General features: G+C 42.9%; 3 protein-coding genes across 4 annotated transcripts; 1 reads left to right on the top strand and 2 right to left on the bottom strand.

The window, feature by feature from the left end:
* Nucleotides 1-8,922: 8,922 nt before the first annotated feature.
* On the bottom strand, nt 8,923-10,471 carry LOC137879871 (gamma-crystallin M2-like). Its single transcript, XM_068720811.1, has 3 exons — nt 10,026-10,471; nt 9,323-9,565; nt 8,923-9,208 (listed from the first exon to the last, which is right to left on the bottom strand). Exons 1-3 carry the CDS (start codon nt 10,056-10,058, stop codon nt 8,930-8,932), a joined length of 555 nt encoding a protein of 184 aa, XP_068576912.1. The 5' UTR covers nt 10,059-10,471; the 3' UTR covers nt 8,923-8,929.
* Nucleotides 10,472-11,957: 1,486 nt separating this feature from the next.
* On the top strand, nt 11,958-17,232 carry inpp5e (inositol polyphosphate-5-phosphatase E). Of its 2 annotated transcripts, XM_068721080.1 has the most exons (11): nt 11,958-12,025; nt 12,610-13,448; nt 13,691-13,814; nt 13,912-14,009; nt 14,103-14,227; nt 14,407-14,526; nt 14,736-14,843; nt 15,231-15,392; nt 15,522-15,637; nt 15,736-15,872; nt 15,945-17,232. In XM_068721080.1, the coding sequence occupies exons 2-11, from the start codon at nt 12,679-12,681 to the stop codon at nt 16,078-16,080; spliced, it is 1,896 nt and encodes a 631-aa protein (XP_068577181.1). In that variant the 5' UTR covers nt 11,958-12,025; nt 12,610-12,678; the 3' UTR covers nt 16,081-17,232. The 2 variants fall into 2 exon arrangements, with proteins under 2 accessions (XP_068577181.1, XP_068577182.1); XM_068721081.1 differs by lacking the exon at nt 11,958-12,025 and having other exon boundaries at nt 12,036-13,448.
* A 644-nt stretch (nt 17,233-17,876) lies between these two features.
* On the bottom strand, nt 17,877-23,650 carry pmpca (peptidase, mitochondrial processing subunit alpha). The gene is made up of 13 exons (XM_068720828.1): nt 23,571-23,650; nt 22,381-22,583; nt 22,197-22,276; nt 22,034-22,116; nt 21,779-21,873; nt 21,399-21,499; nt 20,383-20,646; nt 20,186-20,278; nt 19,966-20,084; nt 19,155-19,245; nt 18,885-18,947; nt 18,589-18,733; nt 17,877-18,495 (listed from the first exon to the last, which is right to left on the bottom strand). Exons 1-13 carry the CDS (start codon nt 23,615-23,617, stop codon nt 18,326-18,328), a joined length of 1,554 nt encoding a protein of 517 aa, XP_068576929.1. The 5' UTR covers nt 23,618-23,650; the 3' UTR covers nt 17,877-18,325.
* Between the last annotated feature and the right edge of the window lie 1,971 nt (nt 23,651-25,621).

Below are 25,621 nucleotides of genomic sequence, written 5' to 3' on the forward strand. Positions count from 1 at the left end.
TAAACTTTGTTGAAATAGTCACCTGCTTGATAAACTAATAACCTACCATGAAACATGTAAATCAACTTCTACTCCGCATCTCTATTTGCAGCACAACGGGGAGACGTTTTTGGACAATAATCTATTTTTTGCCGTGCTGCACCGCACACACACACACACACACACACACACACACACACACACACACACACACACACACACACACACACACACACACACACACACACACACTGCATTGTCGTGAAGCGTCCTCCCTCAGACGTTCTATTCACAGGCATGTAAACTGTGTACCTTACACAGAGAGCTCTTCCCTATTGGTCCTTGGGGACCTGCAGCACCTGTTGCACTCTACAGAAGAGGATGTCCTCTCACCCATCAGCCCCTGACCTACACACAACAATACAGAAAAGCAATACTCGGGGAAAAAAAACCACATACAGCGTTAAATATAGGAGCGCAGGACGCTCCCGGTGGAGAGTCCGTCTGATGCTATTGTACCATTTCAGATCTTTGGCTTGATGCTCTGCAGAATTGGAGAATCTAAGGTTTTTTTTTGGGGATCAACTGAGATACAAGTGAGAGTAACAGCACCACTGCCCCCTTCTGGTAATGACAGGTATTGAATCAACCAGAAACTCTCTCTCTCTCTCTCTCTCTCTCTCTCTCTCTCTCTCTCTCAGTTGTTGCAGCAGCTGATGCAGTCCTGGACGAAGTACTCAGACGCTTTACTTCAGTTAAAGTACCAATACTACTGTTTAAAAATACTCCAATGCAAGTCAAAGCATTTATTATCCTTATAGATATCATCATGCTCCAAAAGTCAAAGTTAAGGTCCATAAGGGAGATGTCTCTTCCGAAAAAGTTAGGAAACATGGGATTATTCTGAAACAATGTTTAATCAGATTATACCTTGTTTTTGAATAAAAAAAAAAAAATCGTAATCCTTAAAGTAACTATATACTTATAATCACTGAGTACTTTGAGCACAGTGCCATTGAAAACTATGATATTAATATACACGGTATATCTTGATTTATCAATATAGCAAAAAGTTGTTTTTCAAATCATATGAGCACTGCTGCAGGTCTAACAAGATAATATTGTTACTCATCACAGAGACATTTTCCTTTTTAGGTCAAAGAACATTCCTCGGACTGGTTTCACACATTGGGGTGGGAGAACATCTTTCCAGTCTTTGTGTTTTCGTGAAGCTGCTGGGCTGGCGGGCAGCACCAGGTTCATCCTGGACACGTTTACACCCAAACCGCAGCTGTGTCAACACCCAGGCCAGCGCCACAGCCTCAGCAAATACTGATAACCTGCCAGTGGATCACTGAGGGCAGAGATAAAGTGGATAACAGGTTTTTGATGGCACAATCTAAACCTTCCTTCCAACTTGATGCTATCATTTAACACGAACAGAAAGCGACTCTGAAGTTTAGCCAAGCTTCAACGGAAGAAACGACCACATTGCGCAGGAGCTGAATAATTCACAGTCAATAACTCCTTTGATCATCCTCATGAAGTTTGGTAAGTTCCACTTCTGGAGGCGTAGGGAGACGTATAATTAAATGACTCTACAGTGGCCTCCACCAGGCCCTCCTCTCTGAACCACCATATGGAGCTGATCTGCTGGGGTTACATTAAAAGGCCGGGGCTAAGGACAGAGGTCGGAGGTCACTGCGGGTCATCAGGGCCTCATCAGCGCCTGAGGTCAAGTCAGCAGCCTCCGACGCGGACCCCGGCTGTAGATTTATTGGTTAAGGCGGATCTTTTCACATATAAATTAAAAGCCTGACCGCAGTCAAAGGCCTTCTACATCTGAATGTGTTACTAGAGTCCAACTTCAGTGGTTAGTGATATCCTTAAAGGGAATATAAAGATACTAAAACATGCTTAACTCTTAGTGTGGGCTCTCTATTGTGGAAAAAAAACATGCAATATTAATAGAAAATAAAGAAAATATCTGGTTCCACTGAGTGTGATAAGCATCTTCACAGCAGAGACCCTTCATCAGCAAGTGAACTCAGCTACTGGTGATCTTCGTGTTTACCTTCTCAACTTGCTAAGTGAATAATGTGACAAAGGCCAAAGGTTAATCCAACGAAGCAGACTCTCGGGTCATAAAGAGTTGGATTACTTCAGTTCCTCATTTGAGCATCGCAGAGGGAACATTGATTCGTTGAGCTATCCAGCTAGGGCAGCAAATAAAAACGTTTAAAGCTGCTATAATCATTATTTCGGCATCGACGATGGATGAAACGATTACATTTAATTTGAGAGGGAGAATCATGACTGCAGTTTCCCTCAGCACTACAATCTTTGTTAACACGTTTAAGGCCAGTGTTTGGGTTTCACAGTCTTTTCTTTTTCGGTTCAACATGGTTGTCAAATGCAGCACGGCAGCGGTTTCCACTGAAGGAGTTCAGCTCCATGTGAACGTTTGCACAGAACTTCATAGACTACAAATAGTAGCTAGTTGCTGAGATATTTCGGTCGGGACCAAAGACCCATTTCATCCAAGAGAATCTTCTCAAAACGTTTCATAGCCAGTGGTGCTGTCCTTGTTGGTGCCGATAACAACACTCGAGCCAGAGGCCAGAGTCTGAACCCACTACCGCTGACCAGTGCAGGGTGAGTTGTGAGCACGGATGTGTGTTTGTGTTGAGGGGACAATGGGACACAAAAGCCCCCCGGCTTTCTCCCATTACTGCCCCATCCACTCTCTATTCACCACTTCCTGGGTATCTGGTGTTATATGTTTCTTTTCTTTCTTTTTTTTTTTTTTTTTTTTTTTTAAACAAGGCTTCCAACTGCAACAAACACTGGGAAGAAACCGGCAAGGACAAACACAAGGAAACACATGCAGCTCCAGAGCCCACATTCCTCCTGTACAGAGCTGAGTTATTATCAGGGATGGCTGGAAAACAGAGGAGGAGATGGTTCAGAGAAGCACAGGAAGACTGTGGGTTTGGTGTAAGCGCAACTTTATGTTAGTCCGAGCAGATTTAGGAGACAGACTGATATCAAATCCAAGAAAAAAAGCAACAAAAAAATGATCCAAACTTGGTTACTAAGTACTTCACTTCAGTAGACACTTGAATGTTGCTTCACAAGTTTCATTTTATGCACCTTTCTAGTTGTTAAGGAGGAATATTGTACCTTTTTGCCCCAATACATTTATTCTAGGGCATAGTATACCTTTAAAATAATAATAGCAATAACATCAGTTGTAGCCCTAATTTATTCAATAAGTACAGTTGTTTCAGAGATTAAGATTTCATACACAAAAGAGTAAAAGGCCAAATACTTGTGGGTACATTCCAAGCATCATGAGCCCTTATGTTCAAACAAACATTACATTTCTATAGGAACACTACGCAGCTATTGTCAATTTGTATCAATCATACATACAACCTCACTCCTCAGAGCAGCTTCACTAGAATCAACCAGAAAAGAGACAAAACTCAATTAATCAAAATGGCCGATAATAAATAAAGCTACATAAATAAAATATCCTGACACGTCTTGTAGAAACAACAGCTGAAGAAAACATCACCAAAGCAGACATCACGGATCTGTATGAACACACAGCAACACACACGTTACAGCAAAGCAGAGACGCTCTCACCTGCAGAGTTAAACACCATGAGCATTATTCTAGCATGTAGCATGTTAGCCTGACCCAGCATGCACCTGTTCAGGTAACACCTCAGGTGTGTTTGATTTGGTTCACTTAGCGTACTGGACGGGTGGTCATTAAATCAGTGCTTAATTAAAAAAAAAAAAAAAAATATGCCAAGGTTAAAAAAAAAAAAAACAGAACCAGAACAGAAAATAATAATAATAATAATTTGAATGCATTTCTATGTAACAATTTATTTCCCCTTTGTCAGAGAAGCTGCTTGAAATAGTGCGAGCAGGTCTGCAATACTTGAGATAAAATTACCGACTTTTATAAATACTCTAAAAATAAAAATACTCCAGCAATGGTTGTGTTACAGTAATGCAAATTAATGTACTTTGGTACTTCAAATATTACTTATAAACATCAAAGCCTATATCACAGATCACAGATATGCCTCAAGAGGCTTCAACATACATCTATCTACAACATGTAAGCAGCGGACATGTGTTCATGTTACGTCTGCGTGTTTACTCCCATGTTTGTTGTGCTTGTACTGATCTGTGTGTTGTTTTCGCGTGCTGTGACGTCTGGCTGCAGTCTATCATTCAGCTCGCTGCCGGAGAGCCCGAGGCCTTCGACGTGTGCTTGCTGGCTGCAGATGCTATCAGGTGTGATTAGAACAACGTGTTTGTTGGCACACGCTCTCTCTCTCTCTCTCTCTCTCTCTCTCTCTCTCTCTCTCTCTCTCTCTGTCTGATAGCAGTTACACTTGTGACAGCTGCCCCGAGGAGAAAACCCCTGCACCTGCTTCTGTCTCTATAAACAGCTCAAGAAAGAAGAAAAGAAAAAAAATCAGCGTCTACGTGTGAGCAGAAGGGAAATATGGGATGTAAATGGAGCAATTTGCACAGATGAGATCAAGTTGTCAAGGTGCGTTGAGGCCATCAAACCAGAAGAGAAAAATTACACCGCCCTTATTAGACAACGTAAGATCAGTGGGGTCGTGGGGTCGTGGGGACGGGACCCAGAGGATCACTGATGCAAATGTGTGTGAAATGAGGCAGAAGATTGGTGTGGATTACGCGCAGCGTGTTGGAGCAAAACATCACCTCCGGGGAGGATTCAGCCGCTGTGACTCGCTGTTTCACACTTTAAACTGCCGGGACGTGTTGGTCCAGTCCAGCAGATTATATAAGAATCAGGTCCGCAGTATTTGAGCATTTAATTCAATTCATCTTTACAATATTTCAGTGGTGCTGCTGGCAACGACCTCATAGGGAAGATATTCTCAAAAATAATTACGCAGAAACTAAATTAGTGATTTCAGGTTTCATATTTTGGTTGTATTGTGGTTGTTGTTGTTGGTGTTATAGAATGATAAATCAGTGTCAACGTAGGATTCAAAACCGACAAGATGTGAGAAAAATGAAAGTGTCCGTGGCTGTTTTTAGGCTCAACACACTTTGATCAAAAGGCATGCAAATCTGCACGCTAACATACTGTTAATCAGGTATGACGTTAACTACGTTCGCCATCTTAGTTAGCCTGTTAGCATGCTAATACGCACTAAACTCAAAAGCAGCTGGGACGGATGCGGTGCCATTCGTTTTGCAGGTATTTGGTCATCACCCTGTACAAATCTAAATTTAGATCAGTCAGAGGATCACCAAAATGAGCAGTTTATCCTGCCAACAGTTGACCACAGCTGTTGACCAACCGGCAGACAGAACCATATTGCCATCTTTAGATCCATGACTTGCGACTGTGGCAAAAATTTTTTTATATATAGGCCTCTTGATGCTTGAAGTTTCCATTGTACATGAGAAGAACTTTCCTTTACCAAACTTCTTTTATGGAACTACAAAAGAACCCTCGTCTATTTAGCAGCATCAACTGTTAACCCTCATTCTTCACAACAAATATAATGCCACGGGTGCATCGTTGGAGAAATCATTTAAGCTTTTTCATCTCCAGATTTGCTCGTGCTATGTAGAGTGATTTTCTGGCTCTCCACTTGCCGAGAACAGGGAGGGGGGGGGGGTGGAAAAAAATGGAAACCTGCCAAAATAAGGAGCTCTGCTTTTGAGAATCCCGCCTCGGGTTAGAAGACGATGAACTATTGCGGTCTTTGATCTGCGTTCATATATCCAGGCAGAATAACGACGGCTCCTTTGTGCGGAGCTAATGATGTCTGTGGTGCTTTAGCATACTGCAAGAGGGGGATTTGTAGCCACACGGGTACCTTTAATGAGTCTTATTTGTTTTGTTTTATCCCCCTCCACCTCATACTCACCTCAGTACACAGAATAATGAAGAGGGAGGGGCGGTGCGGTTTAAAGAATCAGCCTTCTCTGCACCTTCATGGGGCTAATTATCCAACCCTCAGAGGACCACCTCACCAGGAAAAGAGATTTCCCCTCCTTTCTCGACACATAATTCGACATTAACCTCCTTCGTTAGTCCAAATTGGAGCGTGTCTGGATGAGGCTAATATCACTTGGCATTTTGATACCAACTATTCCCATCCACAGGACTCATACAAGCATGCTGCTTGACTGATGGATACGAAAGAACACGAGGTAGAAACTCAAGAACTGAAGGGATCATGACACCAGAGGAATAAATATGCCAAGAGGGTTGGTAGATAAATCCCTGGACAGTTAAGTATGTACTCTCTGTACTGTCAGGAACTAGAGTATAGTTTTTTTCAAAAACTTGGGTAAACTTCCAACTTTTGTGTTACTGCTGCGCTAAACTAAAAACACATTCTCAGAATCTTTCCAGGGCTCAGCATTAAACTTTAATCCATCTGTCCCACTTTTATTTTCGAGTCATTTTCACACTCTCAGAAGTCTATAATCATCGACACAGACGTTGCCTGGAAAGTGTGCCGTCTCACGGCATCGGTCACACAATACGCTGCCTATATCCGTCTCTCTCTCTGTCTCTGTCTCTGTCTCTCTCTCTGTGTGTCGGACTGCAGGTCCCAGTCCATCCCCTCCTCATTAAGCATATGTCTCATTTTCCATTTCAGACGGGAGATAGCATAGAAGTGCACACAAAAGCACTATTTCCAGGCCCTGCTGCTCATCTCGTCTGAAAGTCTAATGAGAGCGGATCAAATATAACTGACACCGAGGGGAGACAAAGGGAGACGCAGCCCTGGGTGAAAGACGAGGCGAGGTAGAACAATGGACCTAAATGTGCCGTCGCTGCGGCGGTATGGAGCAGGACCAGTGAATGCAGATGATTCTGTAATGAGGGATTAAGTGGTGGATTATGGGTCTTTATTAAGATGTTTCTGATCCTCATTAGGCTGAATCTCGTATCAGGGCATCGATTCCCCGCTCGCTCGCTGGATTGGCCGTTCTCTGGAGGAAGAAGAGAGGAAAAGAGAAAGAAAGAGTGAGAAAGAAAGATAGAGAGGCATGTGCTTCTTTAATCCTCCTCTGAGGCGTGAAACACAAACCGAACCTAGAGATACGCAGTGATTTATAATATATCTTTTGTCTGCATTTATCTTTTTAATAAAAGTTTAATTAAAGTATATTTTGTCTTGGAAATATAAAGAACAGCTGAGGCTGATAGGAATGTCACGAGCTGTGCAGGAATTTTGGCAAAAATGATAGAGAATAGATGATGGTGTGAGATGAGAAATCACAGGATCACCAACGTTATAGTTCATCCTGAGTGGGACATATATATATATATATATATATATATATGTGTGTACCAAATGTATAAACAAATCATCCAATACTTGAGCAATTCTGCAAAGTTCTGTGGCAATCCACAAGGTTAATATTGATATTTCCCTGATTAAAGGTAACATTGCAGATTTTCAACCGGCTTTGCATTGTTGCATTGTGGGTGGTATATGCAAATGAACGATGTTTGGCTTCCCTCTGTGTTACCGGGCTGAAAATGATTTCAATTCATCCTGCAGGAAACATGAATGTGTACACCAAATCTATCCTCCATTTGCATATTATTATCATCATCATCATCATCATCATCATGTATGCATAATATGTAACTTCAGTGAAAAATGACCAGACTCTGGTTGTGTGACTGCTCTGTTATTGTCTTCCTAATAGGAACAAGACCGAAGGAAACGCTCAGTCGAGCAGAAACAAACCCAGACGCTCCAAAGACAATATTTACATCTCATATCAACTCTGAACGAGACTGTTGCCAAATGGGAGCAGCGCTAATATTATTCAGAGAGTCTCAGCTGTTTATGTGACAATGTCCGAGTTTACTACGACAGGCCGTAGACACAACGGTTTGAATTCCGCTCGGACTCAGACTAAACTTCCTCCAGCTCACGTGCCGCGATTTCAGCTGACACAAGCTTTGCTTTACAACAAGTAGGGCAGCAGCACCATCGCTGCTCCTCAGCTGCAAATCAAAAAGGCTTCACAGATGTTGAACAGCTCCATTTGCACAGAACACATGGAAATCTACCTTCACACTTCTGGCACTCTGTCTTAATGTACCATCCTTCTTTTAACTGCATCACATCAAAGAAGGAGATCTGGATCTTATTCTACTTACAGTTTAGACAGGCAGGCAAAAATGACTGGAGCACTTCCTGAAGAGAACACAAGCACATAGTAAGCCTCACAGAGGCTTCAATGAACACGCCGGGAGTGTAGGATGGAGGGGATGAACAGGGCTGGAAGAAAGTCTGGGGGATGGAAAACAAACAAACCAACCTGACTGGACTTTAGTCAGTGAGCAGGTCACAAATATACAAGGCTGGCAAACCATCAAGGGCTTTAAAGACTAGAAGAAGAATTTCTAAGTTGAGCCACTGTCATCAGCTGGTTAGCTTAGCACAAAGACTAGCAACAGGTGGGAAACAGCTAGCTTGGCTCTCTCCAAAGGTAATCAAATTCACCTAACATTACTTCTAAAGCACACAAATGAAATGTTGTAAGTGTAAAAACTGGACTATTACATGGCAAAAAAAAGGGCATATAATGAGCAGAAATGGCTATATGTATATGAAAAAAAAAACAACTAATTAGAAACTTCAATATAAAGTAGTGCATTGCAGTGCTAATTAGATTGGGGGGGGGGGATAAAATTAAGAAGAAGCAAATTATTTCATGAAAATGAGAAACTTTCTCATCTTACACGCATTCTCTTTGTGAATTCCCTTTAAGGTACAACCAGCAATAGAAGTCTGGCCACCTCTGATTACACTGTGTGAAGTACTCAGAATAAATAATAAAAAAGAGACTGAAACACAGCAGCAGTTTAGGTTATGACAGTTTTATTCAGTGCGAAGAGAGTCTAGTAGCAGGAGTCGGTGATGCGCTTCATGCTCATGAACCTCATGCCGCTACCGCCCATGTTCATGAAGTTCCTGTACTCGCCGGGCCTCACGTACATCATCCTGCCTCTGTACTGCTGCTGCTCGTACATCAGCCAGTGGCCCTCCATCACGTTGCAGGACATGCAGTTGGACATGCGGTAACGGTCCATGACGTTGTCGCAGTCGTCCATCAGCTCAGACATCTGACCTCCGAAGTTCTCCCTCTCGTAGATCTTCATCCTGTAGGATCCTCTGTGCTGTGATGCGGAAGACAAGTGGGTTTAGCTCAGAACGTTTAAAAAAAAAAAAAAAGAATTGCCTTTTTCTAGAGACGTCATCTAGAGTAAATCTAGCCAGGTGCAAGATCTTACCATGGGGATCATGCGGCAGGACCTGATGGTGTCGCTCATGCCCATCATGCTCATGTAGTCGGAGTACTCGCCCCTCCTCATGAAGTACTGGTTGCCCATGTAGTTGCTGCGGTCGTACACCATGAAGCAGCCTCTCTCCACCCTGCAGGACTGGCACCTGTTCAGGTAGGAGGACATGTCGGGGCAGTCGCTCATGCACTCGTAGGAGCGGCCCTGGAAGTTCCTCTCCTCGTAGAAGATGATCTGAGGGCGACAGCGTTTGGTTGGCACATGTGAGGGTTACAGGTGTCATGCTACATGTGTCTATTGTGTCACATGTAGAAGATATGGAGCAACATTAGCCTTTTTTTTTGGATCTGTGTTTCTGTCCACTTGATGAATGTAAGTCCAATATGTACTCTTATTGTAGCTCTATTTATGGTCTTCACCAACTTTTGAGGGAAATGTTCAGCTCTTAAAGCCTCCATATGTTTATCAATTAGTGGGTAACTTTCTCTGTCTGCCCTTTAGTGCAGACAGAGCTTTTTCAATGAAAACAAGCTTGCCTGCTGTGGCCCAAAATGACACCGTAAGAGCTGTCAGAGTGAACCAAAAAAGTCAAATCGAGGGCCCGAAAACAAAAACAATGAGCTCAAAAAACGCATGACTCAACGCGTTTAAATATGTTCAGTTGTGAAAATGACAACTAACAGAACGAGCTTACCTTGCTCATGGTGTTCATTCCGGTGGAAGTCATTTTGTTGGTCAGTGGGCTGCTGCTGCTGCTGCTGTTGGTCTTGCTGCTGCTCTCGCACCGAACTGTAACTCTACCTGGTTTAACCCTTTGCTTTTATACCTGACGCACAGACCGGCCCTTTTGTCTAAACCCCCTGAGCCAGCAACAGTGCCATAGAAATGCACAGAATATGGAGGGATTGTCCACATGTACAGCGGCCGGCAGGCTCAGAACCCCTTTCAGCCGTCACAGAAAGGGTGAAAGGGTGAAAGGGTTAGCAATCGCATGTCACACCTTGACATTGTGCTGTTTTGTCAGCAAGAACGTACTTTTTTTTTTTTCAATCACATATTGAGTCATTTGCAAAGTCGCTGAATTTAGCTCGTAGTGGTGCATGTGGAAAGTTTTTGTATGTTCATGTTTGTAAGTTTCATGCTATAACACTCAGTGACTGACCTACATGTAAATGCATACTAATAACTAATAACTAATAACTTCCTGAAAGTTAAAAATGGTATTAAATAATAAACAATAAAGAAACGCGTGAGTGATTTTGACGGTGATTGTATTGTATTGATGTGTAAATGAAACAAAAGTCAGTAATTAGGTGACATTTAATTTTACATAAACATAATTAAAAATACATGAATTACGGCAAATGGTTGTTAAATCATGTAAGGGAAATAAAAATGAATTATAATGTCTTTGGCAAATACTTTTCTTAAACATCATAAAGACTTTTGCTAGGCTAAAATTTAGGATTTCACCTCTACCAATATGCATTTTAAAACATATTTTTTGGGGGTGATTTTCAGGTTAAAGTCACATCCCAATGAAATATTCTGATTAATGCAGAATAGTGTCCATTGTAAAAAGCATTGAGAAATCCCTCTGTATTCTACCAATATAAGACATTTAATAAAAACAGAAGTCAGGAATATATGAGGTTATTCTGTGATAATGAACTCTAACTTTAGATCTAATCAGGCTGTTGGAACATTCTACTTTCTATGTGTTTTTAATATACAGTGGGTGTATCAGACCCTGTTCAAGTGATTTTTTTTACAGTTTAGATACCTTTTGCTTATTAAAGCACTCCACGTCGCTTTAATGCATGTTTTAAATGGTAAGTATAGTATTACCTAACATATGAAGGATGAAATGTTGATCCATAAGAAAGCCGACATTTAAAGAAAATTTGCATATAAGCCAAATGCTGCAAAAATGTAAAAACTCTAGATATGATACCTAACAGTACCTTTACCTTTAGTCATTTAACACAACTTTAAACTTGGACCTTTTCTTTAATTTACTAAAAAAAGCGATGCAGTAATTAAATCAATTCTTCCTCCCTCTACATATCATATAGTTCTGTTTCATGTTTTCTTCATGTGTGTGCACAACAGTGACAATAAATAACCTTGTAATTTAGGAGACTAGCTGGAGGCAAGAGCCATGGTTCAAGACAGACATAGTCTTTGATAAACTGGCTTATGTGGATGAGAATTTCATGAATGATGTCCAATCAGAAGAAACAATGTCTCAATAGTAAGTGAAGCACATTGTCCGGTTCAGTTTTCTACATAACAATAATTATCACCTCATATTCACAGTTTATTTGACATTGCCACAACAATAGATTTTTTTTGTATACAGTAATCACATTGTAATCAAGGATTTCATGCACAAGAAAGGGAAAATATCAAGCTGCAAAACAATATAGTAAACACTTGTTGTTTCTCTTTTGCTAATGCAAAAAACAAAGGTTTAGGATACAGGAACCATTAAGAGATAATGACGGTACAACATGCAGAGCATTTGAGTGGGGTGTACTTTCACTTCTCAACAGAGGGGGGCGCTGTGACGAATGCTCTGCTCTCTGTCATGACTCTCTTGTCTTGGTAACAAAATCTGTTGTCAAACGTTGCTAAGGAAGTAACTGAGCTACTCTTAAATTAGCCGCTCTGAAACCAAACGGTACACCAGAGGTAACTTTATTTCAACGTGATGACAATGAGAGAGTTACACGAGACGGAAACTACCCACATTAGCCGTTTATTAATACGGTCTTTTAAACGTTCAAACGTTAGCTGAGCTAGCATGTGACGTTATATCGCCTTTATAGCATGTTATAGCTAGCTTTTCTGACTGCTGTAGGCTGGAAGTTTAGCTGAAGTTAGCATTGTAACGTCAGTTTGTATGTAAACGTGACGTGCTGGCTGGATGATAGTTTCGTTAGCAGAAATCACGGAGCTTGTGTTAAGTTATTGGACAACAGGACAACGCGTCTCAGTCTCGGACTCTTGCTAATTTAGAGCGCTAAGGCTACCATTAGCATAATTAGCTAGCTCACGCAGCTAGTATTCATTAAACGATAACTAAAGATAGTTAGATGGCACAATGCTATCCCTAACTAATGCTGCAAGCTTAACGACTGTGGACACTGTCTTCGACTGGAAACAAGCATGTCCACGGGTTATACAGCTAACCTTCTTTGTATGGTTTACGTCGCGAAAATAGCTAATTTAAAGGCCAACATTTCATTGAATGATTTTCTGTCCTGTGTGTTCAGGTGCATGTCAGTGAGCGATGAGCGCGCTCCACCCACCTGATCGAAGCTGCTCTCGGACATGACAAGAGGATGACTGAGAATGGAGAGCACAGCCCGATCCACCGGTCTCGTGAACTTCAAAAAGTCAAGTCCTCCTTGGTAGATCCCAAATCCTGCAAGAACCACAATGAGGCCCTTAAACTCACTGCTAGAAAGGCAGAGGGAGAGATCAGTCCGTATCAGCCTCGGCCACCCTCACTACCCAGGCTGTCAAAGTCCAGCAAAAGTGTCTCAGTGGAGGAGACCGTGAGAACCAGGAGGCTGAGAAACAGCCAGGAGAGTCTGAGTGACCCGGTTGAGACCGGCTCCTCCACAGACTCCCTTAAAGAGGACCAAACGGCTACAGGTGGGTTCGTTCCCAGCGATGACGCCCCCATCCGGATTGACCGGGACTCCGACTCGAGACTCCTCTCTGCTGTCACGACAGGATCCCCAGTCTTCCGGGACAGAGGCAGCAGTCTCTCAGAGTGTGAAAGGAGGCCCCACAGTCAGCAGAGCGACCCCACGGACCACCGAGCGGGGCCCACCAAGCTGCGTCTGTCTCCGGTGCAACCCACAGGGACGCTGCCCGCCCTGGAGAAGAGCTTTGCGTCAGCCGCTCTGAGGGCTGCTAATAGGATTGACAGGGATTGTTTGGATTACGCCGTGTTGGCCAGAGAGAAACTCGGGGAGAGACTCCACAGGAACCTGAGCGACAGCCGGCTTCTGGAGAACATGGGGTCGGATAGTGCCTCTGTCAACTCCATGAGGTCCACCTACAGCGTGCTCAGCCCCATCAGACCACAGGACGTGAGGAACAGGTACAGTAAGCGCCATGACCATGTAGAGATGATGTCATCCCCAGGAGGGACGTGGAGGCTCTTTTGGAAGGCTTACTCTTTCCGGTGTCAGAGAGAAGGCTTCTAAAGACCCGGTCTGTTTCAAGAGTACCTAAGATCCTGCACCGCATCGGTCTGAGCTGTGACCAAGCTTCGCCTACCGACGCCTCATACCAAAAGAAAGGTGCTGACGTTTCCTTTCCCGCTGTGTGTTTTCTCATCAGGAGCTTTCTGGAGGGCAGCGTGCTGGGCAGCGGTGCCTTGCTCGGGGCCGAGGAGCTGGACCGCCACTTCCCCGACAGGAGAGTGGGCGTCTACGTAGCCACTTGGAACATGCAGGGAGAGAAGGTTAGCGGAGGACACCGTGACTCTACTGCGTCTCACAGACTAAGATGCGTTTAAAGTCGTACTACTGAGCTGTAACCCGAGTCTCTGTCGTTTTCAGGGGCTTCCGACAAACTTAGATGATCTCCTCCTTCCAACGGACTCTGAATTTGCACAAGACTTTTATATTATCGGGGTCCAGGAGGGCTGTCCTGACAAGTGTGTTGTGTTTAATTTCTTTTGATTTGAATCATCATCACGGAATTAAAGTGAGTTATTATGATTGATGGTGACTGTGACACGTGTGTGCAGAAAGGAGTGGGAGACCCGTCTCCAGGAGACTCTGGGCCCTTACTACGTCATGCTATATGCAGCGTCACATGGGGTTTTGTATCTCACTGTGTTTGTCAGAAGAGACCTCATCTGGTTCTGCTCAGGTAATAAACTCGCTCCCTGCTTACATCATATTATCTTTAATGTCGCTAAAAAGCATTTTTGTTGCGGTGACATGTGTATTCTATGGACACTGCGCATGCTTTATGTTTGAATCTGTCTGATTACACTGTTCAAGCTCTGACACTGACCACAACATTCTGTGCTTGTTGACTCTACGCAGAGGTGGAGCACGCCACGGTCACAACCAGGATCATCTCTCAGATCAAGACCAAGGGGGCTGTGGGAATCGCCCTGACCTTTTTTGGCACTTCCTTCCTCTTCATCACATCCCATTTCACCTGTGAGTAGTTTCCCCAGAAAGACAGCGAGTCAGCGATTTCTTATACCAAGGGGCTGTCACCAGGGTGGAGATTTGTACTAAAGTTTGTTTTTTTCCAGACTTTCTAGGATAGGCATGTTTTTGTTTTAACACTCACCATAAACTGCTTTATATTTGCATTTAAACTTCAGTCTTCCACGTTTTTTTCTAATTTCTGATTCCGCTTCCAGCCGGAGATGCCAAAGTTTACGAGAGAGTACTAGATTACAACAAGATCGTCGAGGCTCTAGCTCTTCCCAAAGGCCTCCCGGACACCAACCCGTATCGCTCCACAGCATGTAAGACGTCGTTTTCAGCGTGATCAAACTTTAACCGATCGACCCGCTGCAGTCAGCCTCATATTCTGGGTTGAAATATCATCTTGTGGAACATTCTGGGAATGGGATGAATAATATTTTATAAAGACAAATGTAACTTAAACAAGGTATTCCTTTACTGGATTCTTGTCAGTTCACAAATGACGCATCTCTGCACAAATTGCTACTTCTTTTTCCCCAAATATATTTTAACTGTAGCAATTACAACCCATTCTGTGATCCTTCTATTGACAGCAGAATGTAATGTATTGTTGCTCATGTACAGTACTTAGTTTAAAGCCTTGGTGTCGATAAGAATGAAGGCCGGTAGTCTAATGATCACAAGATCATCTTTTTTTTTAATTGTAGCCGACGTCACCACAAGATTCGACCAGGTCTTCTGGTTTGGAGATTTTAACTTCCGGCTGTGTAAAGACCGGGTCGACGTGGAGGCCATCATGAACCGCGCTGTGGGCGGAGACATGGGCCCTCTGTTGGAGCATGACCAGCTCTCCAAGGAGATGAAGGACGGTACGCTCGCATGTTGGGAGGCGAAATCTCCGTGAAAACATTTCTAAGAGTTTATAGAAGTAGGTCGATGTGTGTTTGATTGATTCTCACCGTGCGAATGTGCTGTGTTGTTTTTTTTTTCTCTTCCAGGTTCAATCTTTAAAGGTTTCCAAGAGGCACCGATACACTTCCTCCCCACATACAAGTTTGACATCGGCTGTGATATCTACGACACGACTTCTAAACAGAGAACGCCTTCGTACACAGTAAGGAAAGAGAGAGAGAATATGAAGCCACCATAATAAGCCAGACATTCAGCATATTGTGGCTCTCAGCCGGGTTAAGCCTCTCCGCGTGTTCACAGGACAGGATCTTGTTCAGGAGCCGGCAGGCTGATGACATAAAAGTGGTCAAGTACACCAGCTGCTCCAGCATCAAGACCTCAGACCACCGGCCCGTCATCAGCGTCTTCCAGGTCAAACTCAGGCCGGGCAGAGACAAGTGAGTCCCACTGACCGTCATTTTATTTTGACTTCACAAGTCAGGTGTGTATCATTTGTTTGTGTCGTTTAGTATTCCACTGGGCGCGGGACAGTTCGACAGAGACGTGTACTTGGAGGGTATCAGGAGGAGGATCACCAGAGAGCTGAAGAGGAGGGAGGCCATGAAGAACCAAAGTAGCAGCAGCAGCATCTGCACCATCTCCTGAACCCTTAAACACAAACTCTCCAGACCGGAGTGGATTGAACCCGTGTCAGACACTGGAACGTCAAACCAGGCAGGCGGAACAAAAGGAAGCCAGAGTTGTCTTAACTTCACAGAGCCCAGAGCTGCTGCTGCTGACTGAGCAGAGTGCGCCCTCTGTTGGTCATTGTTGGGAACTGTCCGTGTGTGGCTGTACTTGAGGGCAGGGACCTTGAGGACACACACACACACACACACACACACACACACACACACACACACACACACACACACACACACACACACACACACACACACACACACACACACACACACACACACACACACACACACACACACACACACACACACACACACACTCTCTCTGGCCTTTATTTATTCAGCCCCCTCTACTCAAACACGACTGAGACTGAAGGGGGGCTGCTGCCGTCGTGGCTTACTCCTCAGTCACATGCTCCTCCGGTGTGAACTGATCTAACCTTAAAGGCTCTGTTACTGCATTCATTCTCTCATTATTTTCTTTTAGGTATTTCCGAAGCATCATGAACCACAATGTTACGTTTTCCTCTTTTCAGATGCCTTGTGAATTAGTCTTCAAACATAAAAAAAAAAAACATAATTGTATTTTGGTGGCGCATTTTAAATGTAATTTCGGCGTCTGCCATCGGTCGATTTTGACTTGAATTCAGTTGTAAGCTCGTTTTGTAGGAGGGAGACGCTATACGGCTGAACGCTTCAGTCAGGAGGTTGTTACTCGTCACACGCTACTGTTGAATTTCAGGGAGAACAAATGTATTTGACAGCTTATATTTAACTATTTTGCAGGAACTCACTAGCTATAAAAACGATCATTTACACTCAACGCCTGTCGCTACCTTTCCTCTTATTGGGCCAAGTGATCCTTTTCAACTTTAACTGTAACTCGATGCCTTACCTTTTCATCTCCACTGTACATGTACTGTTAAGTTAACATATAATGATGTACCGTACGTAAGTTAACATATTAATGAATATTGCATTCCCAGCATGAAGAATAGTCTGCTCTAAAAAGTGCCTGTCAGTGTTGTTTTTATTTCCTTAAGACGTTTTAACTTTATCTGCATATTTTTATAAGTCACCCTCATGTAACATCACAAAATAAAAGTTTGAAAACGTACTTGTTTGTTGGCTGAATTTTGTACAAAACCATTTCTTAATTTTATCCTCTTAATAAATATATCTATATATAAATAAATAAAAATATATCTATATATATAAATAAATAAAAATATATCTATATATATCTATATATATATATATCTATCTCTATCTATATCTATATATCTATCTATATCTATATATCTATATATCTATCTATCTATATCTATATCTCTATCTATCTATCTATATCTATATATCTATATCTCTATCTATATATATCTATATCTTTATCTATATATATCTATATATCTCTATATATATATCTATATATCTCTATCTAGATATATATCTATCTCTATCTCTATCTATATATATATATAGATATAGATATATCTATATCTATATATATAGATATATATATATAGATATATATATATAAATAAATTTGAAAGGGCATCTACACAACCACAAAAATACAAAAATAGTTACAGATTTCACTTTAGATTTCAACCTCTTTGCACTTACTGATACACGATGACAGAAACCATGATTTCAGTGAAACTATTCATATTTTAACCATCACTTTGTGTAGATATCCTACGTTTATGAAGTGGGTTTTTTTTCCGACCCGTCAACTCTGGAAAAAGAGACGGCTCAAGGTGCAGCTCTGTGAAACGTTTATACAGCTCAATAGAACAGTTTAGACACTGCTGGGGCATGTCAGCCGCTCTCTGCTCTCGCTTATGTGCTACTTCAGAGTCATTCATTCATAAAGTTAAACATAACTGGTTGGTATTGGGGTTTTGAAATGAAAAAAAAATTAACATTTGGGCTTTTTGGGGCGAATAGTTCCTTTTGAAACCAAACTCCTGCAGTACTATAATGAATAATGACATGAGGCTTTCCTGCCCACAATCAATAAATAGATACTCCGACTGTAGATAGACAAAAGCTTACTGAGGAGTAAAATGGAACTTTTTCTTTACAATCTCCACTCTCAGAGGTACAGCCCAGAGCCCGGGTATTAGTCCCCTCCCAGAGTGATCTGTATCAAGTTCTGTGGTGGGAGGGAACACTAGCGTAATCTTCCAGTATATTTACAGCGACGACTATCGGAAGAGGCGGTACATGCGGGGCAGACGTCCGTCCTTGCTGGACAGGGCGGCCTGGATGTGTTCGTACGACGGCAGCTCCGTCAGGTCGCCCAGAGCTGCTACGGCGGGCTTACTGCGCAGCATCTTGGTGGTCACTCTCTTAATGTCACTGGCTGTCACGTTGCCTAGAAATGAGTAGTGGACGAGTCAAAAAGATAAAGTAAAACAAGTACCTCTAACAGGTATTTCACGAGCGCTGGATTCTGGTCAGTACTCACTTATCAGATCACACAGTTCGTGTGGCAGCTTTCTCTTTCCCGTAGAGAGAACCTGGCGGCCAACATCTTCAAAAATAACCGGCCTCGACTCGAGGTTCATCATCAACATGGACTTGAGCTGAGTCTTGGCCCTCTCCAGCTCCATCTGGACGTACGGGGGGGGGGGGGGGGGGGGAGATGAGAAATGAGGAAAGAAAAAAAAAAATGCTCCAAGAATGGTACAGCTCCATTGTTTCTTTAATCGAGATCGCTTAAGTTGTGGTGGAACGCCCCGGATAGTGAAACACAGCCATTACCTCTCCTGCGCTGCCTGCCATCTGAATGAACTCTCTGGTTATTATCTCCACCATTTCCCGCACCTGGAGACGAACGTAAGCAACGATAAGAACACAGAAAGACCTCATGAACAAACAGGAGGCCATGAGCACGCGTCGAAAACAGAACACCATTTTGTAAACACGTTTTAGAGGAATATCAATTTAACGGATTGGTAATAAAAAGTCCTATTTGGATGCAAAGGGACAATAAGACATGTGAACGCTGTGCTGTGCTGAGACGGCACCAACCTGTCTGGGGTCTGCACTGGCATGGATGCACAGCAGACCGCTGTCCTCATAGCTATGATGGTAGGAGGTGGCATTGTACATCCAATGATGCCTACAGCAGACAAGGAAAACCACAAGACCATGAGTGAAACTGACTGGCGTTATATCAGTGACTAACAATGTTCCTGACCGCTAAATGTTCTTTAAACTGAGAGCAGTCGACTAGTTTCAAAGTCAAAATATGGAGTATATAACAGCCATTTGAAATCACATTTTTTAATAACCAAAACTGTATATTAAATGCTGTTGAAATCAACGTGTATCTGCCCAGTAAGAATACACCTCATGAACCCGGTGTGTGGTGTAATATTTGACAAAACGCCAGCGGAAGGGGGTGTGGTCTAAGAAGAGTCACCACTTTGTTGATACGCTAAGCCACTAGCTTGAGTCTGTAGCATACATGCTAGCCGGCTAGCTAGCCGGTAAGCTAGTTTTAGTCAGGCGACAACCTCAGGTACTGCCAAGGGAAGCCAATGCGGAAGTGTCTGAAACTGTGCGTTCTCTCTACTGACCGGCAGGGGGCGACTCCTCCGCTTGCAGAAGTCTATGAGAAAATGTCTCTACTTCTTTTGCCTCAGTAAACATTGTGAACATGAGTTTACGGTCTCAAACGCTGCAGCAGGAAAAGCAGTGGCTCTCCACAGCAACAGCTGAGACAGCATTATGCGAATATCTAATTCAAATGTGCTTAACCGACTAGTATTTCTGGTGGCGATAGCGAGGGTAGCGACGTTTAATCGACTAGTCGCGCTGAGATTTGTGAGACGCTCACCTGTTGAGCACGTTCAGGTAAAGGCGGGTGAACATGCCTTTCCCGGGTCCTCCTGCCGAGAAGGAGCCACCTCCACCCATCATCATGTTGAGCACCGCGAACGGGATGAAGTCGTCCTCCTGCGAAGAGATATTTTTAAATATTTGGAGCTTCGTAGCTAGCATGTATCGGCCGCCTGAGTTGAGACGCTTCAGGACAGCCGGGCACCGTGAACACCCACCAGGAAGGAGCAGCTCTCCAGGCCGATCATGATGTGGGTGAGCTCTGGGATCGGGGTGGGGCCGAGGCTCACGTCTGACATGTCCTTCTCCATCTAACAGAATAAAAGAAGAATATAGATTTCCCCCTCCTAAAACACTGTGAAGTTAATACTGTTGCACATCTAACATAATTCGTAAGCCAAAAGCTTGGACTCACCTTGACGATGCCGCCGGTGTACTGAGCAACAGAGAGGTCCACGTTGGCCACAGCAGTCGCTCCCCACACCGGCTTGGCGTCCAGCAGGTACTTCCTGGCACATTCGACCAGCTGCTCGTGCTCGATGCCCACGCCGGCCAGCACCATCCGCTCGGGACAGTAGTAGTTACGCAGGTAGTTGTGGAGCACGCTCTTGTCAATCTTGTCCACGTTGTCTCCGGGACAGAAGCGAGGCAGTCCGACCGTGTTGCCTCGATACGCGGCCTGGAAACAAACAGTGAACAATACTCTTAGAACTTTATCACAGTTCTAAGAACCGACGTTTTTTTATTGTGTCCCACACCGCAAAGGACTAGGAGCGGTCGTAGTTCTCAGAGAGCTGTTTTAAGCTCCTGCTTCAGAGGAGGAAACCATGAGTGACGTAAGTGTAAGCCGATTGGTCGAACACATGAGCCAACAGGCAACCGCCATTTAATAAAATCTGTTACCTGACAACACAAAACACAAACGGTTCGTAATGAAACAAAAATCAGGTTTTAGTTTGTTTTAATGAAGCACATGACTACGAGGTATCTGCAGCGATGGGAAAGTTGAAATTAGGCTGAAAGGATTACGTTATGATGGTGGTCATGGTTTAGGTAATTAATTCATCATTGTACTAAATTATACAGAAAAAACACGTTTGTTTTGCTTGACAAATGTAGCATTTGTTTGCCGTTCTTCAATTCATATTATTATGAAATCTTTTCTACCAAAAAAAAAAAAAAAAAAAAAAAAAAAAAGGTACTGCAGGTAATATATAGCCTGAGATTTCTGCTAACATCTGATGTCAGTTTTGTGACATTATACATACTAAAAAAAACGAATCAAAAGGCGTACTACTCCATTCACTGATTAATCTCAGAACAAACTTATTTTGAATAATATCAATAACAGTCTCCGGGATAAATGTGTTCTCTGTCTCACAGGGAGCTGCTGCTGCTGCCGGAGGGTTTAAAACCAATGATGAGACTCACAGCGTGGATCATCTCGGTGAGTAAAGGTTCAGGGTCTGGCCTCATGTTCAGATCCTCCAACTCAAAGCGTACCGCCATTCTGGTCATCTCGATCTCGTCATCTGCAAGGAGACGAACACAGACAATCTCAGGCTGGCCGGCAGGCAGGAGGCACACAGACACTTCTCTGTACGTCAAGTCAAGTTAAGAAGATGGAACTTTATTAGTCCCGGAGGACATTCTTGTGTCAGTTTGATCAAAGATAACAGAAGTATAAAGGTGAATAAAGAAAGTAAAAATTCAACCGAAATAGAAAAAGTAAATTACAACAGAAAGAGTAAGAGTATAAAGTGTATAAGTAATAATACTAACACCAGTAAGAGGGTGGAGAGTGGACTTACCCAGCAGGCGAGGCTGTAGAACAGCATCCGAGAGAAGACTGACCACCGTGTCCAGACCCTTCACTTCAGCAGACACAGCGTACATGGTGGTGTCTCTGCACAGCACAAAGAATCACGCGTCACACAGCCGCTCTATCCGCATACTCTCCAACAGAAGAAAGGCTCCCCAACGGAAGGTAATGATAATAATCATAATAATAATAATACACAAACATTCGTTTTATGACACAGACGGACATTGTGCTGAAAGAGTACCTCGATGTCTGGCAGTCACATATCCCTCCGTGTTTTTCCAACGTGAGGAGGATTTCATCTTTGCTCCCGTACTGAGCTGTGGACTACAGATTTAAAAGGATCATGTCACGTGACTCAACATGCTCGACTTTTCTCTTTGCGGTCTTCACCGTGTCGTACTTACAGAAAAGGCGAGTTTCTCTACAAAGTGTGCTACCCCACTCGGGTACTTTGCTTCATGTCTGGATCCAGAATTTACTAAAACTAAAAAAAAAAGAAGAAAGAAAGAGAACAAACATTTGATCCACTTGAGCCAGATCCAGGAGACAGGTGGATATTATGAAATGCATAGAATTGCTGCAACTTACTTCCAACTGTGCAGAATTGACCAAACTTGTTTTGGGAAGCGACTTTGAGGCCATTTTCTAGAGTAGTGATCTTGGTCTCATATTTCTCCAGGCCATCCCCAGATGCGAATACTGGTTTGGGGATCCCAGGCAGCGGTTCAGAGAGGCAGATGTTCGGGTATCGGCCACCACTGCTGTATTTTCTGTAAGCTGAGATCCCAAACCTTTGAGAAAAACAAAGCAAACGTTCCTTTAAAGTAGTTTTAGCGACGTTAGGCCAGTTGTGAAAACAGCGTTTAAATCCATAACTTGAGCGAAAGATAGAACAATAGCCACACATTCAATATTTAGTGTGTGCTGTTTGAAACAACGCCTCAGGTCTTTGTCCGTAAACTTTAATGTTTTATTTAATAAACCTTTTTAAGATGTTGTAGGTTCTGTTCTAACTGTACATTTTGGAATTTTCCTAAATAAAATTAAAGAATTGTCGGTGAAATGTACCTTTAACGTGTCAACCATCTGTGCTGTCTATAGTGTTATGCATTGTTAAGTTGTGCTGTGCATTGCAGTCAAACATGTAACATAAAATGAATAAACGCCAGTTTATTAGGTACACCTAGCTAAACCTAATGCCGTCTGAATAAGACATAAGTTATGATGTTCAGTGTTTCAAAGAGAGTTGTTGATTAGACTGTGTGGTCATGTTGAAGTTATTATTATACCGAGTGGTGTTTCTTCATATTCAGTCCACATTCATTTAAAATGTATAAATAAATGGGGTGAACTAAATGTTAACACACCTCTCAGTTGTAGTTAAAATAAGGAGAAACAACCTTGAGACGAATATCCCCTCTTTAAAACGGTATCAGTTAAAGTCTAACAAACGGGGAAATCAGCAGCTGAATCACCCACAAAATGTAGCGTCTTTATCTCTACGGCCAACCGCTAAAACACCGGTGACTTTATTTACTCATGATGCAACATTAGCCATCCTGACAGCAACACCTCAGCTTCTTAGACGGCTAACACTTAGCATCGAGCTAACCGAGCGAGCTAATCGTGGTGAGGAGGACGTAGAGAAGTTATGACGCTGCAGTTGTCAGGGAGAGACTTGACACCGACAATACTGAATGTACCGCTGATGTAGTTCCCCTGTTTTTAACTCTAGTCTTGCGCTGACTTAAGAGCAATTATTTTTAAACCGAATCTACCTTTGAACGCGACTCCAGGTTCTACATCTCGACATGTGGGTCGCCATCTTGGATCCTCTGTGACCATTCAGTAACCCGGATGATGATAAAAAAGTTTCGTGAAGCACTTCCGCCGCAAACTGCCCCCTACCCCTCTACCCTTCCTGACTGTAAAGCACAAACTATACTATATTAACTTGTTTGACAACTGATGTTGCTGTTGTATAACCTTACAGAGTACTTTAAACTGTATTTGTAAATGGTTAAAATCTACCTTCATCAACCAAACCTCCAACTTAACACACATTCTGACCTAAACATGTTAAAACTGATTTACAGGTTCATGACTCAAGTCTCAGCTCCGAACAGGTACAAAGACAGCTTTAAAACGATTAGTGTTTTTTGTTCCAAGCTGGAAAGATTTCACTGTTATTATCCTCTTAAATGTTTACCAGTCGACACTTGTAAGGTTTTGAAGACGACCTTAGGAACAGTTCGTAAGTGCTGCCAAGAAATAGCCATATGTTCACGCCTTTATGTAAATATATATATATATATACACAAGCCAGTGCTTTTTACCCCCTTGATCTTCCTCATGCTTTGTGTAACTTTAACATTGGCTAATGGGAAAATAGTCTGCTTACTTACGTTTATTAACCCTTAAAAACAACTCTGTGTCTTTGGGCTCTGGGATCCAAAACAGAACAATTGATCCTTTAGAGTGGTCTGCAGGGCCAGGAGCGTTTAGCTACACGTCACTGAATCAATTCTGACACAGAAGTAGGCCAGCTCTAAAATAACGTCACCACTTCCACCTGATTTTAAAACATTCAAGAGCTGCGGGATTCAACGGGACATTGACAAGCAGCAGATTCGACCAACTAAGTGAATGGCATCCCATTAGTGCCACAATGTTCTCCATCTTGCAAGCCAGCACAGTTGTATGGGTGATTTCTCAGCTTTCACGCTGCAGCTCGGCCTATGAGCTCCAGGATACCATCCACACTCTGAAAGAAGAGAACCTCCACCTGCAGCACCGACTGGAGAACCTCACCCGGGCCCTCACGGACTTGAAACATCTGCTGAGAGGTAACAGCTGAGAGATATCTTTGGTATTGGATTAGTGAATTGTCAGAATGAACAGCCATTTGTTTCACATTTAACACAGTTTCTGGGGGAGAACGTGGCGCTGAGTTCCTGCACGTCTGGAAGGAATGGTCCCAACACGGTGAGGTGAAGTGTGACATTCTGGAGCAGGTCCGGTTTTGGTGGGCTACATGTGTCTTTATGTTTTCCAGGCATTAGTGTCGAGACTCACCAAACGTTGGAGCAGGCCCTCTGTTTACCTGAGCTCCATGGAGCTGCCCAGCCCACCTTCATTACTCCGGGATTCCTCCTCCTCCTCCTCCTCTCACCTTTCGTCTCTATGAATCTCCTGCTGCTGTCCTGACTCCGAAACGCCGACATCGTTCAACAACTCCACCTGGATATCAGTGTCTCTATTAGGAAAGTATTTGTAAATGTAATTATTATTCTACAGTTAATACATGAAATGCAGGACTAGATTTTTTTTTTTTAAAATAGGCCACTGAGGTCTTGCAATTTTTTAAATAACCAACAAAGAAATCGAAGGTTTTGACATTTAATTTATCCTTTTGAACTGTTCAGTTGTAGCCGTTGTAAACGTTCTCTCTTATGTTGTTTTTTTAAACTGTCGGTTATGTAATTGTGGTCGACAATAAATCTTTTCAACTCCTGTCTTCTGTTAAGATTGGCTTTACTTCCTCATTGTTTGCGGCCCCTCAGATCCCACTGGCGTATGTGTTATAATAATACAAATTGCAATTCTTTTCATTTATTTCTTCCCCTTTTAAGTCACATATATCGGAACTTATATTTCTACATTGCTTCGATCCATTGATTGATGGGACATTTCAGCCAGTATCAGAGGAGATCTAACACAATTTCTCACCTGGGATCAATAATGTGTATCCCTTCTTGTGTTTGTTTGCGAAATTGTGCAAGTAATAGAATAATCAATGTACTACAGTATTCAAAGGTATGTCTCATAC

Source organism: Cebidichthys violaceus, unplaced genomic scaffold (assembly GCF_023349555.1).
Source record: "Cebidichthys violaceus isolate CVI_PGR_0920_01 unplaced genomic scaffold, fCebVio1.0.p SCAF_26, whole genome shotgun sequence".
NCBI lineage: Eukaryota > Metazoa > Chordata > Actinopteri > Perciformes > Stichaeidae > Cebidichthys > Cebidichthys violaceus.